The sequence below is a fragment of the Stenella coeruleoalba genome (assembly GCF_951394435.1).
Source record: "Stenella coeruleoalba genome assembly, chromosome: 2".
NCBI classification, from domain to species: domain Eukaryota; kingdom Metazoa; phylum Chordata; class Mammalia; order Artiodactyla; family Delphinidae; genus Stenella; species Stenella coeruleoalba.
This window is the reverse complement of record NC_137147.1, coordinates 103,426,748-103,444,331: the sequence shown is the minus strand read 5'-3', so window position 1 is coordinate 103,444,331 and position 17,584 is coordinate 103,426,748. Positions and strand designations below refer to the sequence as shown.

At 45.9% G+C, this 17,584-nt stretch overlaps 1 protein-coding gene across 3 annotated transcripts in view; it reads left to right on the top strand.

The window, feature by feature from the left end:
• The first annotated feature begins 4,071 nt into the window (after nt 1-4,071).
• TARS3 (threonyl-tRNA synthetase 3) overlaps nt 4,072-17,584 on the top strand; it is a 52,546-nt gene continuing 39,033 nt past the window's right edge. For 2 of the 3 annotated variants that reach the window (XM_079914062.1, XM_079914064.1), the window contains exons 1-5: nt 4,072-4,603; nt 5,477-5,542; nt 6,254-6,450; nt 13,007-13,130; nt 16,394-16,515. In XM_079914062.1, the coding sequence (XP_079770188.1) occupies nt 4,235-4,603; nt 5,477-5,542; nt 6,254-6,450; nt 13,007-13,130; nt 16,394-16,515 (878 nt within the window). In that variant the 5' untranslated portion in view covers nt 4,072-4,234. The remainder of the gene's footprint in view (nt 4,604-5,476; nt 5,543-6,253; nt 6,451-13,006; nt 13,131-16,393; nt 16,516-17,584) is intronic. The other variant, XM_079914063.1, reaches the window with a different exon arrangement.

Sequence of the window (17,584 nt, the reverse complement as noted above, 5' to 3'; positions counted from 1 at the left end):
ATGATCATCTCAATACCTGCAGAAAAAGCTTTTGACAAAATTCAACACCCATTTATGATAAAAACTCTACAGAAAGTGGGCATAGAGGGAACCTGCCTCCTCAGCATAATAAAGTCTGTATATGACAAACTCACAGCAAACATCATTCTCAATGGTGAAAAACTGAAAGCATTTCCTCTAAAATCAGGAATAAGACAAGGATGTCCACTCTTACTACTCTTATTCAACATAGTATTGGAAGTCCTAGCCACGGCAATCAGAGAACAGAAAGAAATAAAGGGAATACAAATTGGAAAAGAAGAAGTAAAACTGTCACTGTTTGCGGATGACATGATACTATACATAGAAAATCCTAAAGATGCCACTAGAAAACTACTAGAACTAATCAATGAATCCGGTAAGGTTGCAGGATACAAAATTAATGCACAGAAATCTCTTGCATTCCTATACACTAACAGCAAAAGATCAGAAAGAGAAATTAAGGAAACAATCCTTTTTACCATCGCAACAAAAAGAATAAAATACCTAGGAATAAATCTACCTAAGGAGGCAAAAGACCCGTACTCAGAAAACTATAAAACACTGATAAAAGAAATCAAAGATGACACAAACAGATGGAGAGCTTTACCATGCTCCTGGATTGGAAGAATCAATATTGTGAAAATGACTATACTAACCAAAGCAATCTACAGGTTCATTGCAATCCCTATCAAATTACCAATGGCATTTTTCACAGAATTAGAACAAAAAAGTATACAATTTGTATGGAAACACAAAAGACCCTGAATATCTAAGGCAATTTTGAGAAAGAAAAATGGAGCTGGAGGAATCAGGCTCCCTGACTTCAGACTATACTACAAAGTTACAGTAATCAAGACCATATGGTACTGGCACAAAAACAGAAATATAGGTCAATGGTACAGGATAGAAAGCCCAGAGATAAACCCACACACCTATGGTCACCTAATCTATGACAAAGGAGGCAAGAATATGCAATGGAGACAAGACAGTCTCTTCAATAAATGGTTCTGGGAAAACCGGACAACTACATGTAAAAGAATGAAATTAGAATGCTACCTAACACCAGTCACAATAATAAACTCAAAATGGATTAAAGACCTAAATCTAAGATCGGACACTATAAAACTCTTAGAGGGAAACATAGGGAAAACACTATTTGACATAAATCACAGCAAGATGTTTTTTGACCCACCTCCTAGAGTAATGAAAACAAACCCAAAAATAAACAAATGGGACCTAATGAAACTTAACAGCTTTTGCACATCAAAAGAAACCATAAACAAGACAAAAAGACAACCCACAGAATAGGAGAAAATATTGGTAAATGAAGCAACAGGCAAAGGATTAATCTCCAAAATATATGAACAGTTCATGTAGCTCAATATCAAAAAAAACAAACAACCCAATCAAAAAATGGGTGGAAGACCTAAGTAGAAATTTCAGCAAAGAAGACATACAGATGGCCAAGAGGCACATGAAAAGATGCTCAATAGCACTAATTATTAGTGAAATGCAAATCAAAACTACAATGAGGTACCACCTCACACTGGTCAGAATGGCTATCATCAGAAAATCTACAAACAGTAAATGCTGGAGAGGGTGCGGAGAAAAGGGAACACTCTTGCACTGTTGGTGGGAATGTAAATTGATATAGCCACTATGGAGAACAGTATGGACGTTCCTTAAAAAACTAAAAACTGAACTACCATATGACTCAGCAATCCTACTACTGGGCATATACCCTGAGAAAACCATAATTCAAAAAGACACATGTACCCCAATGTTCATTGCAGCACTATTTACAATAGCCAGGACATGGAAACAACCTAAATGTCCACTGGCAGATGAATGGATAAAGAAGATGTAGTACATATATATAATAGAATATTACTCCGCCATAGAAAGAAATGAAATTGGGTCATTTGTAGAGATGTAGATGGACCTAGAATCTGTCATACAGAGTGAAGTACGTCAGAAAGAGAAAAGCAAATATTGTATATTAATGCATATATGTGGAATCTAGAAAAATGGTACAGATGAACCTATTTGCAGGGCAGGAATAGAGATGTAGACGTAGAGAATGGACGTGTGGACACGGTAGGAAGGGGAGGGTGGGATGAATTGGGAGATTAGGTTTGACATAAATACACTACCATGTGTAAAATAGATAGCTAGTGGGAACCTGCTGTATAGCACAGGGATCTCAGCTTGGTGCTCTGTGATGGCCTAGTTGCGTGGGATGGGGTGGGGAGGGAGGTCCAAGAGGGAGGGGATGTGCATATGCGTATGGCCGATTCACTTTGCTGTATGGCAGAAACTAACACAACATTGTAAAACGATTATACTCCAATAAAAATAATGAAAAATAAGGAGAAAGAAAGAAGGAAAGGGGGGGAGGTAGAGAGGGAGGTGGAAGGAAGTAAGGAAAGAAGGAGAGAAAGAAAGAATTGATATACCCAACAACATGGGTAAATCTCAAAATTACTATGCTGAGCGTAAGAAGCCGAATAAAAGGAGTACATACCATATGATTCCATTTATAGAAAACTACAGAAAATGTAAACTAACCTATAGTGACAGAAAGCAGATCAGTCGTTTCCTGGGGGTTGGCGATGGGGCCTAAGAGAGACAAATTACAAAGGCCACGGCATCTGACAGTGCGTAGGTCACGCCAGAACGGGAGGAGCAGAAATCAGATGGGGGGAAGTGGGGAAGAGAATGGGAAGGCTGTGGAGCCTGTGAGTCTGTGTAACTCCGTCCAGAAGCTGATCAGGGGAGGGAATAACAAAGACGCACTGGTATTAGTGTCATACTTATGGAACCTCCTTCTGGGAGCTGTGTGTGACTCCAATCAGCTCGCCCCCTCACCTCCTACAGAGGCATTCATCCACCTCTCCTCCTTCCTAACACCTGCCAACCTTTCTTTTCCAGAGCATCTGCTCCCTTCCCAACTGCACCAGTCCAAACGAAGCTCTCCCATTTTGGAACCACGATGACATTCATGGCCTGCATCTCACCAGGCTACCTGTTCAGTTAAACTTCACCGCGGTCGAAAGGCAGCCTAGTGCTGAGCACGTAAACATGCCTCGGATGGTCGAAGCTTGAAACTCAGATGTACCATGCATAGGTGGTGTGACCTTGAACACTTAGCCTCTCTGTGTTTCAGTTTCTCCATCTATAAACGGCTATAACAATAGTGTCTCTCGCTATAAGTATTAAAGTAGTTAATATCTGTGTAAAGAATTTAGAACAAGGTTTGCCACATTCTAAGCCCTAAGAATGTTAATAAAAACCAACTTGTGTTCCTACTACGGGAAGGTGTGTGCTTATGGTTATAAGGGATACAAAGACCTATGTGGCATTTGTCCTACCCTCGAGGAACTAGCAATTTCTTGCCATCAGATTTAAATTTTTGTAGCGATCTGCGTGCCCTGGTGCAGCAACCTTTGCATTTGGGCAGCCTTGGCATGAGGCCAAAGAAGGTCAATTCTCAGTGGCCACTTTTTAGAACCTGGTGGCAAGTTAAAAGAATGGTAACTTCCAGGATTCACGAGAGAGAAAACAGGAGCCATTCTGGGAAGGGAGATGGTTTTGGACAATATGCATTTTGGCGACCTACTCGTAGCTTTGAAGGCACAGTGAGCCTGTTTAGGGCCCACTCCACTCTCCAGGTCACTCTACCTGTCTTGGCCCCCAGCCCCGAAGCGTGTCCAATGTGGGTACACCAGCCCCGCCCCAACCCGTCTCCCCCGCCCCGTTCCTACAGCCCTGCCCCTGCAGTGCACAGCCAGCCTCACCCCTCTCCTTTGCCCCGCCCTCTACAGTTCCAATAGCCCAGCCTCTGCAGTGCACAGCCGGCCCCACCCCTCCCCATCGTCCCTCCCTACAGTTCCTATCGCTCAGTCTCTCCCCTTCACTCCGCCCCCTACAGTTCCTATAGCCCGCCCCTGCAGTGCAAGCCGGCCCCACCCCTCCCCATCACCCCGCCCCTACAGTTCCTATAGCCCCACCCCATATCTCCGCCCTCCTCAGCTCCTATCTTCCCGCCCCTACACGGTACAGCTAGCACCGCCCCGCCCCGTCACCCCGTTTCCCCCAACCCGCCCCGCTATTTATATAGCGTCGGGCCCCCACCCGGACACCGCAGTGCGCCCCTTAGCTGGCGACTGTGTCCCACGGGGCGCCGGTACCTGTGTGAGGCGAGGCGGACACTATGGCGGCCGAGGCCCTGGCGGCGGATGCCGTGGCGTCGCGCCTGGCGCGGCAGGAGGAGGACATCCGCTGGCTGTGGACGGAGGTCCACCGCCTGAGAGACGAGCAGCTGAACGCGCCCGACCGCTGCCAGGCCGAGGGGCCGTGCCTCACGCGCGAGGTGGCGCAGCTGCGGGCCGAGAACCGCGAGCTGCGCCACCGCCTGTACCGCCTGCGGCTGTGCCTCGCGGAGGAGCTGAGCCACCAGGCGCGGCAGGAGAGCGCGCTGCGGCAGGAGGCCGGGCGCGAGGCTGCGGGCACTCAGGTACCGGGCTGGGGCCTGTCCGCAGGGCGTGGCGGAGCTCGTGCGCTGAGAGCCCTGGGGCGGCAGGTGCGCTGCGGGGGCGGGGGCGGGGCCTGCCCTCCCGGCCCCCCGCCCCGCGCTCTCACTCGGGCCGGGAGCCCGCGACAGACTGGACACGCCGGGGCCGCTGCGTCTCCAGCGATCGCCAGGCTGACCTAACGCTGTAATGTCTCAACTCTTCCCGTAAATTGCTCGGCGCACATTTTCTTCAGTGGCAGAAATAGCATTTTCCTGTCTGAAAAAAATGCTGCAGTGTTTAAAATTCACACTTATTTTCTTGGGCAGGAAGACCAACAGCTCCATGTAGAAACATTTCCCTTTCCCCTGGTGAATGGCTGGTCTGAGCTGTTTATGACAGGTGGTTTGGGGTGTTTAGTTGTTGCCTTGTTTTGGAGGTCTATCTTGAGATTTGCGTATTTAATATTGTCATTTAATAGCGTATTTTAATGTTTTGGTTCACTTACCTTCTAACGTAATGCATTTCTAAGTTCTGAAGGCCTTCTCAGACTGTGGGTGTTCTCAGTCCTTGTACCAGCGGACTGTGGTGCTCCTGGGCAACACCTTCTTGAAACAGTGCATTTAAAGTCTCTGGGAGCAGCTATGCAACCATTAATCCAGGGACATTATTTGTTTAAAATTTAGGGGGGGAAAACTTTAAAGAGCAAAATATATTAAGTGTACTTAGCAAGAATGTGAAAGTGCACATTCAGGAAGGACTGAACCCCAGAAAACGGCTTACCTGTTGAAGGTTGTAGGTAATGGTCAGGAGAGCCCCAGCCGTGAGCCTCTAAACATGGGACGCTTGCTGCCTGCTGGCCTGTCCCTCTCCTGCTTCGGGCTTCAGATATGTTGCTCTTTGTTGTCATTGGGATGAGTTGTTTATTTCCCTTTATTTCTCAGCCTCCTCCTAGTCAGAGCCAAGGAAAGGACATTAAAAAGAAGAAGGAAAGCGGGCCTGACAGTGAGGTAAGTCATTGCTGTGGAAATAATATAAAATACTACTTATAATTTAAATATGCTTATGTAGTTAATTGCCCAGGGGTTTTAATTAAACCAGTTGCTGTAAATTACGGCTTGGGCCACAGGAGTGTGTTTAAAATTTTGTTAGCCTTAGATACAAGATGTCTTAACTTAGAGGTGAGCCAGCCCCACAGCTGTAAAGGGCTCCTTAGTCTATTTAAGTTGAGAAAGCAGAGCTCTTCTTTTGTGTTAAGGAAACCGGCTTCTTTGCTTTTTAAATATAAATCATTAAAACAACCAGAATTGATCAGGCACATCAACATTTGGTAGGAGCAGAGGGATCTTGGCTTCAGGGATCCATCGGGTTGAGGAGTTCAGACAAACGGGAGAAACAACTAGAGAACAAAGTCAGATGGTGTATCAATAAAGGCTGAGTTGTGTGGCTCTGTGCACGAGCATGTTAAACCTGTAGAGAAGGGCGATGCGAGTGGGTGTGGTAGTTGGAAGAGGAGGGCTTTGCGCAGGACCCTGAGAGCTAGGAGGGAGTTAGACCCTGGGAGGGGAGTCTCCAGGGGGTGAGAGTGAACCCAGAGTCATAGGGGCTTGTGGGGGCCGTGACCTGAGCGTGCTGAGAAGGGGTGGGGCTTATTTAGAGCTGAGCAGTTAGAAAAAACTGGACTGTGTCTGTTAACCCTCCTGTATTCTAATGGTTTTCAGGTGAAGAATCCACCAAATTTTGTGAAGGAAAGATTGAAGCTTTTTGAAATACTGAAGAAAGATCATCAGCTCTTACTTGCCATTTATGGAAAAAAGGGGAATACAAGCAATGTGATCACAGTAAGAGTGGCTGATGGGAAAACAGTGGAAGGGGAAGCTTGGAAAACAACACCTTACCAAGTGGCTGCTGAAATTAGGTAAACCGTAGTGTGGAGCAGATGATCAGTACTAAGTGTTGGGCTAGAGCTTAGTGAAAATGTGTTCTTAGGGACTGCTAAAGTATTCTTTTCTTACTCAATTGAATAAATTAAATGTAATTAGGTAATTATTTACCTCTTGGCTTCTAAAGGGGCCATTTAATACGTAATTGAATATCAGAACACAATCTCCTTCTCTTTCAAGGGTCCAATTTTTAGAGTTCTAGTAAAAATACATAGTAGAGAAAAATGTGTAATCCTTGACAGGCGACATTACATTGACCCGGTTCATTATCAAGTTATTTCCATGAGATTTTACAGGTCTTTTGTTGGGCTTGACTCCAAGCCATTGTTCCACCAGTAAATAACTGTGGGTGGGTCTTTGGACCAATGTGGGCAGATCCCTCCAAGCCTGTTTTCTTAAATCTTAAGTGGAAATAATAATACTTTTATCGTTTACCTTACGGGATTGTAAAGATTAAATAAAATACTATATATGAGAGATACTCTGAAAATGAAAGCAACTCTAGAAATGTACAAAAAGGCCTATTAATTATAGATTGAAGATGTATGTGTTAGAGCTATGATCAGCCCTGGAAGCTTTGACCTTCCTAGAAATTAGATACTTCAGTGAAGTTGTGTTGTTTTGACTAATGTTAATTCCTGGCATTAAATAAAATTCTGTGGAAGCTATAGCTCAAAACTGCCATGTAAATAAACTTATTATTTAAAAAGCAAACTATTCAACAATTAAAATCTTCAGATTTCCTTTGAAAAATATGGTTAAGATTGTATTTTTCATCCTATTATATCATACACCCTAAAGGCCCCTCCCAACCTGTTCCTGTGCTTTCCAGGAGAGAGGAATAGATGTGCTGGGAACGGGCTTTGAGGCAAAAATAAGTTTATGTTTCCTCGTGGAGAGTCATTTGCATGTTGGTGGATTGAAGTCTGAGCCGTCCTGCACTGAAGAGACTGTCCAAGCTTGGGAAACAAGGTCATTTCATTATAGGACGTGTTCTCATTGTACAGTGACTTGCATTCCCACAGGTACTAGTTTAAAACCACCCTCGAGTTTTATGACAGAGGGGTTACAGGAGTGTCTAAAAAGTAAAATTGTCCAAAACTAAAGCATGGGCAAAGCTATATCAGGCAAACCTGATAAGAAGAAAGCAGTGGTCTTAATGTTACCGTCAGACAGCAGAATTTAGGGCTGTCTAAATCATTAGACAGAATCATTGAATGGGAGACTGAGGCTTATTTTTAAAATAGAAGAACAGTGTAATTCCCAATTTGTCACGCACCTTTATGAGTTATATAACGTAGCATCAAACCAGAAATACAAGATTATAGGAACTCAAGAGTGGCAGACTTTAACATGCCTTTCTCAGTTTTTGATCAAATAGCCCAAAATTAAGATTACATGGTCTGAATAACAACACTCTAAGGTAGGCTTCGTGGCTAGTCCCTGATCTCTGTGCTGTGGCCCAGATGGTGCCTCCTCTCTTGGCACCTGTGGTTGTGCTTTCGGTTCCTCAGAATCTTAATAAAATACAGAAACACACAGTTAGCATTCTGTGAGCAAAGTGAAATCCGTTGTGAACTCAGTAAGCATTAAATGACAACAAGACAAAACAAAGCTAGGAAACTAAAAAAACTTCAAAATACTCAGGTGAAAAGAAATAAAAACAAGTATTTTTGGAAATAAAAAGAGTAAAAAAGGAGTATTCTTAGAAAATACTTCTAATGAAGAGAATATATTTCAAAATCTATGTAATACATCTGAAGTGGTGATCAGGAACAGATTTATAGTGTTGAAGGCTTTTATTATTGAATAAAAAAAATGAAATGACTAAGAATTCAACTCAGGCAGTTAGAAAAAGAACAATTAAACTAGGAGGAAACTAAAAAAGTGAATTAGAGAAGAGTATTAACTGAAAAACTATTAAAATAAGTAAGGGTGCAGCAAGGTGTACAGTTATAAAAATAAAGTTAAAAATAATAGTTTTATTAAATTATACTGACTGTTCCCTTGGTTTACTGAGACTTGATTGCATGGATGATTTTCCCTGCTCTGAGGGAGTGTCGGCCTTCCGAAGTGTAACATGTAAGGTACAAATCATTAAGGAAAAGATGGACAGAGTCAAAAACACTTAGGAAAAATGGCTATGTGTAAAAATGACGCATAAAAAGGAGGAAAAGATAATCTTAGAAATGCAAATTAAAGTAATTGTGTATTATCTATTGGTCTGTCAAAGATTTATGAATAATGGTTAATATTGATACGATTTTGGGGAAATGGCACTGCTGGAGGGTGGATGCAGAGGCGCAGTCTCTTTCTTAAATGTGCAAACCCCAACCCTTGGATCCAGTCATTCTATACATAGCCATTTATCCCAAGGAAATACCCCAGCAGAAAAAATGAGCAAAGGACAGTTCATAGTAGTTCATTGAAGAGTAGTTCTTGGAATGTGGTCCCCAAACCAGCAGCATTAGCATCACCTGGGAACTTGATGGAAGAGCAGATTCTTGGGCCCCATCCCACACTTGCTGAATCAGTTAGTCATCTGTGTTTCCAGGAGCCCCCCAGGGGCTTCTGACTAAACTGCTGCAGGAAAGAGTCCCTAGAGATCATGGCTTAAATAAGGCAGATGCCACATTCTCCCCTGACAGACTCATGGTGGCCAGACTGGTGGGCGTCTCTGGTCTAGGCAGTCCTTCATGGGCCCAAGATCCCTGCATCTTGTCGCTCTGCCGTCCCCTTAGGTAGGGTTTGTCCACATCTAGGGGTGGAGGCTGGGTCACACCCATGGACCTGCTTGCAGGCAGGGGAAGAGCGGCTGGAGAGCAAGGGTGCTTTGAGGCCAAGACCCTGGAGCAGCATGTTTTAATTCCCACCTACAGCCTGTTAGCTCACGCTTAGTCACACAGCCACGCCGCCTGTAAGAGAATGGAAACGTAGCTCCTGCTGGCTGGCCACGTGTCCAGCCCAGGCACTCTCACCACAGGAGAGAGGAAGGATGGTCTTGGGGACAGCGTCCGCCACGGCGTGCTGCTGGGACCTCCAGACACCTGTGAGCATCCGCCGTGCATCATCCCCCACACTCCCTCACTCTCCCGGTGAGACGACTCCAGCCCCTGGCAGTAGAAAGCCCAGGATTTTCAGGTGAAGCACACAACACCCCCATCGGCTGGCTGCTCGTGCTCTAGCAGCAAGTAAACTGATAGACGAGGCTGCCCATGCCACGTGTATATGGTGGTAGGATAAACACAATCACGATTAAAGTGTCATTTGGAAAAAAGAGGAGTGATGCGGCAGACAGTGGTATTCGGGAGCCCCCAGATCTTGTCTGCAGCCTGGCTGTGGGTGGGGCTCGGGTCAAACCATCTGGCCACCCTTTGTCCTCTGGGAGCAGCTCTCTTGTCCACCGCCCTCTGTCGGCCCTGATTTTGCAATTTGGAGGGCTTGTCGTTGTCCCTGGCCTTCACTTGCCGCATCTGAAGTGCGGGCAGTTGTTCATGGTGGAGGCCGCGGGGTTTGCTGGTGCGGCTCCTGCTGGTGCACATGTGGGGCTCAGGGCTCCTGAGGATCAGTGACAGGTACTTGTAAGCTGGGCTTGTAGTTTGTTTGGCAAAACAATTCCCTCAAGCAATTAACTAGAAGCTTCTAGTCAGTTTCCCGTGAAAGTAACCATACTGAAGATTTCTCCTAGACAGAGACTTCTCACCCTTTTACTCCCTGGCCTTTGTCCTTTGCTTGTTCCTCCCTCCCTCAGTTAAATGGGCCAAGATCAGACAAAACTGTAGGTTGCGGGCTCTGATCCTTGTAGCTGGACCAGCCTGTGTTGTCTGTCTCTGTGCGGCCTTTGAGAAGGGCTGTTCCTCCTGCTCTTTGGGACAGAAGATTGTTTTTGCATCTTGCACAGCCTCACACTTCTGAACTCCCATTCAGTTCGGCTTACAGGCCACGTGCGGAGAGAGCCTCCCTCGCAAGGGGACAAATACCGTCTGAGCTTACCTTGGCCTGGCAGTATTTTGTTAAAAGCCACGAGAGTTACCCAGTGTATCCCAGCGTTTGCCTTTGTATAACCGTTTACTCATGTGCTACAGGCATCGTAAGCACATTATTTGCCTGCAAGTCTTAGGAGACACTTTGTTATGCTGTAACAGGGTTATTGGCTTTCCACGTCTGAGTACCTCTTTCTGTGTAACCCACCGCCCATCCGCTAAGCCAATGTCAGATGATTTGTTTTTGTTACTCACTTGCAGGCCCTTATTTCTGCGTTAGTTAAGGCACAGGCTAAGCTGCTGCAACAGGCCACAGAAAACTTAGTGCCTTAAATACGACTAGAGCCTCTCTGACAGCAGTCTGGGGGTGCAGGGTCCAGGTTGGCAGGCAGCGCTTCTCCATATGTTTATTTGGGGACCTAAATTCCTTCCATCTGGCTGTTGGGTGGTCTGGTACAGTGTTCCTTTGTCCGTATGGCCCAAAAGTCGTAGCATGTGTGCTCCATCTACAGAGGGCCGGATGGACAGGTGCCCTGTGTGGTGTTAAGGCTGAGATATGGCAGTGCTGGACACCGCTTCTGCCTCCACCTAAGCCACGTGGCTGCCTCCTGCTGCAAGGATGGCCAGGCACTGATTGTAGAGGACAGAGAGAATGGGCTTGAGGAGCCCTTAGCAGCCTGGCATGGCCAGCGAAGGTGAAGATAAAATTCTACTCCACTGATAACAATACTGAATGTGTATTAAGTTCTTATTATGAGTACACCTTATTTAATCCTTAGGATAAATATATGAGGAAGGTCCTGTAATTCCCATCTTGCTGACGAGGAAACCGAGGCTTAGAAAAGCTGAGTAAATTGTCCAGTGTTTAACCCCAGGTTGGCCTGACCCTAGAGTGTGTGCTGTTAACCACAGTGCTGTGCCCCTGCTCAAGTTACTCACAGAAATGCAAATGAAAACGTTACATTGTCAAGATGACACAATTTTGTACTCCTGAAGGTGAGAGCACAGAGAAAGGTATTTTGGGACCCTCTTCTGATAGGAAAATTTGGTAATATAGTCCAATTAAAGTCATTAAAAGTGCTTATCCCTTGACTCAGTAGTTTTACTTCTAGAATTTTTCCTGAGAAAATAATCAGGAACTGAGATGTATGTTCAAGAATGTCCATTGCAGCTTTATTTGTCATTGTCAAAATAAAACAAGAAAAACCAAAACCCACAAAGAAATAACCCAAATCCCAGCAATAGTGGGTTCATTAAGCAAATCTTAGTTCTACTGCAGCTGTCAAATAGCATGTTTTACAAGTCTGTTTGCTGTTCTACTGCAGCTGTCAAATAGCATGTTTTACAAGTCTGTTTGCTGTTGGGGAAAATGTCATGGTTTATTGTTAAGTTTAAAAAGTAGGTTATCATATAACATAAAGAGTAATACTATTAAAATTTTTACATTGGTGTATGTATTTATCCAAAAAAGTGGAAAGACGGACAGCAAATGTTAACAGTAATTTCTGAGTGACTGGATTGAGGGTGAATCTTTTTTTTGGCTGCACACGTGGGATCTTAGTTCCCCAACCACGGATCGAACCTGTACCCCCCTGCGTTGGAAGCATGAAGTCATAACCACTAGACCGTCAGGGAAGTCCAGAGGGTGATTTTTTTTCTTTGTGCTTTTCTATGCTTTCTAGGTCTCTTCTCTTAACATGTTATTTTTGTCAGTAATTTTCAAGCAATAAATGTTAATGAAAAGACACACACACACACACACACAAAGGAAAAGGATCAACACCTCAGTAGAAAATAGGCAAAGGACACGGACAGTTCATAAAAGTAAACTGGCCAGTAAACATTTATAATCCAATAAACCAAATTAAAACAACCATTTCCAACATCACATTGGCAAAGTTTGAAAAAATCGGGGTGCGTGGAAGTGGTACATTCAAACAATATTTATCAGCAGTCCTTCAGAGGTACATGCTCTTTGACCTGACAGTTTTACTTCCAAAGGCCTATTCCCAGAAAAGTCACCAAAGAACAAAGCCGCCTGTGCACGGATGTCTGTGCAGTGTACGCTCTGATAGCACACAACGACCTGGTGTGCAGGAGGAGGCTTCCTTAATCAGTGTGGTCCTTCCAGAATGTTCTGGGAGTCTGTCTGATGGCATGGTTGTGAAGAAAATTATGTAGGCAACTATGTTTTTTTATGATGGGGGTGTGTGCCTGTGTGTGTGGGGGGGATGAGTGTGTGAAGGAGGGGCGGGTATAGATAAAGACTGGAAAAACATGTGCCAGAATGTTATATGAGTGGTGATATCTGGATGGTGAGATTTATGTGATTTTTATTTTATTCTGTGCATTCTCTGTTTTCTGAGTTTTTACAGTGAACGTATCTTATTACTTTTGTACTTAAAATAAGTGTTACAGAATTTTTAAAAAATCTATCCTATTAGTTTACATTTGTACTTTCCACTAAAGAAAGAAACCCTGGAAATCATTTCCATCTTTTGTTTTAGCCTGTGATGCGTTAACGCCCACGTGACTGTTCTCTCACCAGTCAGGAGCTGGCAGAAAGCACAGTGATAGCCAAAGTGAATGGGGAGCTGTGGGACCTGGACCGTCCGCTGGAAGGGGACACCACCCTAGAGCTGCTCACGTTTGAGGACAAGGAAGCCCAAACTGTAAGTGTTTAAAGACCAACCCACTGTACTTCGGCTATTTATGTTGTCAGTTACATTATGTAATTATGACGCCACATACCGAAGTCAAGAATGATGGGTTTTGTGGCCTTCTAAGGTTTAAAATGCATTTGTTGGTGTTTAATAAATATAATATTAATAACACCATATTTAAAAGTGATTCAGAAAGAGCAGGTTTTAAATGAAATACATAGCTTATATGTATTATTTAGTTTTTCTCACTTAAGATCTAACCCAAACAGCTGTCACCTAACTATATGCCAGCTGTCACCCCAGAACTTGTGAACACGTATTGATTCCCTCAGTCAGCTGACCAGTATCTAAGCTGTTGGGTGCACATGCCAGACCTTGTGGGGCGGCAGAGGCTCCTGCTACAGAGAGTTCACTGGTGGGAGGGGTAGTGAGCAAGGGAATAAACGACTAGACACTTTCGGGTGGTGTCAGCCTCCAGAGAAGCAAGTAGGAGCAGCCATGGTAGCTGGCCCGGCAGTTAGTTTTAGCCCTCTCCTGAGGGCGGAATCCTGCCGAGACCTGAGCACTTTCCCACACTAGCTGGCTCTTGGTTGACCTGCAGACACTGTTCTCTAACAGATTCTTTAACAGTGGGCTGCTGCAGGCTTTCAGACTGTCAGGTGTTTGGTTGGGGGGCCGGGGGAGCTACCAAACTTAATGTTCCATGGAGGGGTCGACCTCTTTGGAGTTCTTTCCCCCTGTGTTTAGTGACATCATGAAAGAGAAAACTTATTTATCATAGTATCTTGGGGAATGTTTCTGGAGTGTCTCATCAGCCCGCCCCTCTGCCTACCCTGATACTAACATGGCACCTGGTGTCACATTGCATGGCTTCCGAAATACTTGTGGTTGTTTATGAAAATGAGAATGTTCCGTGCCAGGCACCAGCCCCAGCCCCTTGTGTACATTATCTCCCTGAGTCTGCACTTACCTTTTCACACAGGTACCGTGTTAATAGTACACAGGCTCAGGATGCTTCAGTAACTTTTCCAAGCCCTCAATGCTTCTTTTAGTGTAATTTAGTAACAGAGAGGTTTTTTTTTGTTCTTGGATTTTATTTTCCTGTTACTATGAACATATTAAGATTTTGAGCAGAAACCCATTTATGAATATTTAATGCATATCCATGAAAAAGAAATCCTAGAAAAGCAAATCTAGAAAACTCAGATCTACAAGATGATAAAATTAATGATTTTGTAAAGCATTTTTTACTTTACAGAAAAATCCGTCTCCTTTGTATAGCAAACTCTTAAACTTCTATTTTAAAAGATGCTTCTATTTACAAGACTATTTAGTGCATGATGTAACATAGGAAAGTAAATAGTCCTCACCCTCTAGGTAAATTCATGTTGAAAGTGACAGCAAGAATGTTCATGTAAAGTTGATAAGTACGCACACCAGAAACAAGGAGCATTTTATAAAATGGTAGAGCTTTCAAGTCTAAAATATATCTAATAGATATTTCCTTTTGCAAGCATGCTGTCCAGCAGGAGAATGTATGTGGGTATTCGTTCTGCTCTAAATCTTTGCGGAAGTCCCAGGAGCAGTCAGCGATGTGCTGCTGGGACCTCATGCTCAGGAAGCATAGGTACTTATCTGAGGTGTAAACAAGGTACTTATCTGAGGTGTAAACAAAACCAGATATATGTAAGAACCCAAGCTGCTAGTTCTGTGATGCCCTATGTTTTAAATGTAAATTCAATCATTTCTTTTCTGCTTAAAACCTTTTAATACATCCCACTGCATTAGAATAAAGCTCAAATCCCTCTCCAAGGCCTGCATGGTCGCTGGCCTGTTCTTACCTGTCACCCTTCCACAAGCTGCTTTGTGGTACATCCCCCCAACCCTAACCACGCTGTGAATACAGGGCGTCCGCCGTGATTCTTAATTACAGCACCCTGTTCATCTTCTTTTTTTTTTTTTTTTTTTTTTTTGCGGTATGTGGGCCTCTCACTGTTGTGGCCTCTCCCGTTGCGGAGCACAGGCTCCGACGCGCAGGCTCAGCGGCCATGGCTCACAGGCCCAGCCGCTCCGCGGCATGTGGGATCTTCCCGGACCGGGGCACGAACCCGTGTCCCCTGCATCGGCAGGCAGACTCTCAACCACTGCGCCACCAGAGAAGCCCTCATCTTCTTTTAAATACGCTTCTTGTCTTGCGATGATGCACTTAGAGGTTTGTTGCCTGCCCTCTCCCCACTAGGCTGCAAACCGCCTGAGGCCAGTGGCTCGCATTTCTTTCTCTCCTGTGTCTCCAGCACCTAACACAGTGTTTGGCTCAGGCGATTTCCAGGTGTGCACAATGCACCGAAGGAGGTACTTGGGCTGACGCTGGCAGCCAGCCTGCCATCCTGTACCATCCCAAGCAGAGGGTTCTGCCTCTAGGCCTGGTGCCCCGGGTCGGGATTGCACGGAGCCTGCTCAGCCAGCTAACTCCCTCTACTCCGGTTTATTATCTCAGACAGCTTTCTAATTGCAATTTGTTTCCTATGTAACTGAGGAAAGTGCTGCCAGAGGACTCGATTGTCTTGTTCCTTTGGCATCTATACTTATTGATATTTGGTGACTGGTTAGTTTTAATGTATCCATAGACCATTGATTCCTTGGTAATTCAAAACCCAGTCAACTTTCTGAACTTGTAGAGCTAATGACTGGCCCTTGGACTGCAGTGAATTAACAAATGTACACCCTGCCCAGGGGACCCCGGCAGCCAGCAGACAGTCCTCAGTGACCCCTCTGTCTTGAGTTATCTTTCAGACTTCCACAGCCACGTGCTACTCAGCACGTGAAGACTGCTGTGTAGACGCAGAATCTTGTTAACGTGAGTGATGTCATGAGCAGCCGCTGTGGCCTCGAATCTGATTCAGAGAGGCTGCCTGGAGGAGGAGGAAAGGGGCCCATGCCCAGCACTCCCTGGCGTTCCTCTGCGCTGGGCCTGGACCGGCTCTGGGCGGCTGCTCTGCTTGGTGGTCAAGGCACAGAAGGAAGTGGTTTAGGAGCTGGGCTTCAGTGCCACACAGAGCAGCAGCTGCACGTTAGAACCAAGCAGCCGGCTGCCAGGGATTCCAGACAGGGCTCAGGAAGCATCTCTCGTCAGCAGTCGCCAGAGATTGATGCTGCCTTGTGTCCCAGTGTCTGTCCCCTTACACTGTATCCACGTGCTTGCTTGTCCTCTTGTCTGCCTGATGGCTTCCGGTGACCCGTGGTCGTGGCCGCGGCCTCTGTCCTGCCTGCAGGTGTACTGGCACTCCAGTGCCCACGTCCTCGGGGAAGCCCTGGAGCTCCACTACGGGGGCCTCCTGTGCTGCGGGCCACCTACCGACTGCGGGTTCTACTACGACATGTTCCTCAAAGACAGGTAACGCCTCTGAGTGCATGTGTTTATAGTGGTTACACATTAGTGTAGTGAATACCTATTGCAGAATGTGATTATAGATTAGGTCACCATTTATGAACAGTATTATTTTTTATGAGTTTAGATTCAAGGGTAACTTCTCAAATTGTTTTCTTTCTTTTCTTGAGAAGGATGTGATACACTATTTATGTAACCTGAGACTTGGCTAGGGCAAACTACTAATTCGGACCAGAGTTGTAGGGTTAATCCCTGGAGAGGACATAGTTCAGCTCTGTGCCGTGATGGTCAAGGGCGCTGTCCACCCCAGCCACACATGTCCCACAGCTGGTGCCAGAGGTGCTGGTTCGCAGCGGCCTCATGTTCCTCAAGTAGATCTGTGCTTGAAATCACAAGCAGCAGGCCCAGCCCTGGCCCACCTCCTTCTCCATATCCCTCGTCGCCCTTAAGGAAACCACCAGCTCTCAAATCAAAACCTGAGGGTCTTCCCAAGCCCACCCTGCTCCTTGCCACCCCTACCCCCCCCAGTCACTCCATCCAGTTCTGCCAGTCTTATCCCCTAAGTAGTTCTCCCCCACCTTCTGCCTTAACATAGACCCCCAGCATCCTTGCCTCGACGACCGTGGTACATTTTCCCGCCATCTGCCACCTCCACGCTGTCAAAGTGACCCCTCCCTAACCGAGCGCCCGGCACTCTGCAGCTCCTGCTCCCAGCCTGTCCAGCGTAGTCCCCCCCGGAGTCATTCCGCAGGACGTGTTGACGCCCCTGTGTGCTCTGGGTTTGGTGCTGCTGACTCTGCACTGGACAGATCAGCCTGTCCTCGTGGGCTCAGCAGTCTGGATGGGGGAGACAGACATAGACAGACACGCAGCCGTCTGCTGTCGGAGGTGATGAGGTGGTGAGGGCTGTGAAGGGGAGGTGGGGGCCTGAGCAGGCAGCCGGTCAACTGAGAGCTCAGTGACCTTGAAGCAGGGGTGGGACGGAGGGAGAGAGGGAGCGAGCTCTGAGGCTGGTGGGGGAAGAACGTCCCAGGCCTCTGTGGAACAGCCCTGGGTCGGGGTGTGTGTGGCTTGT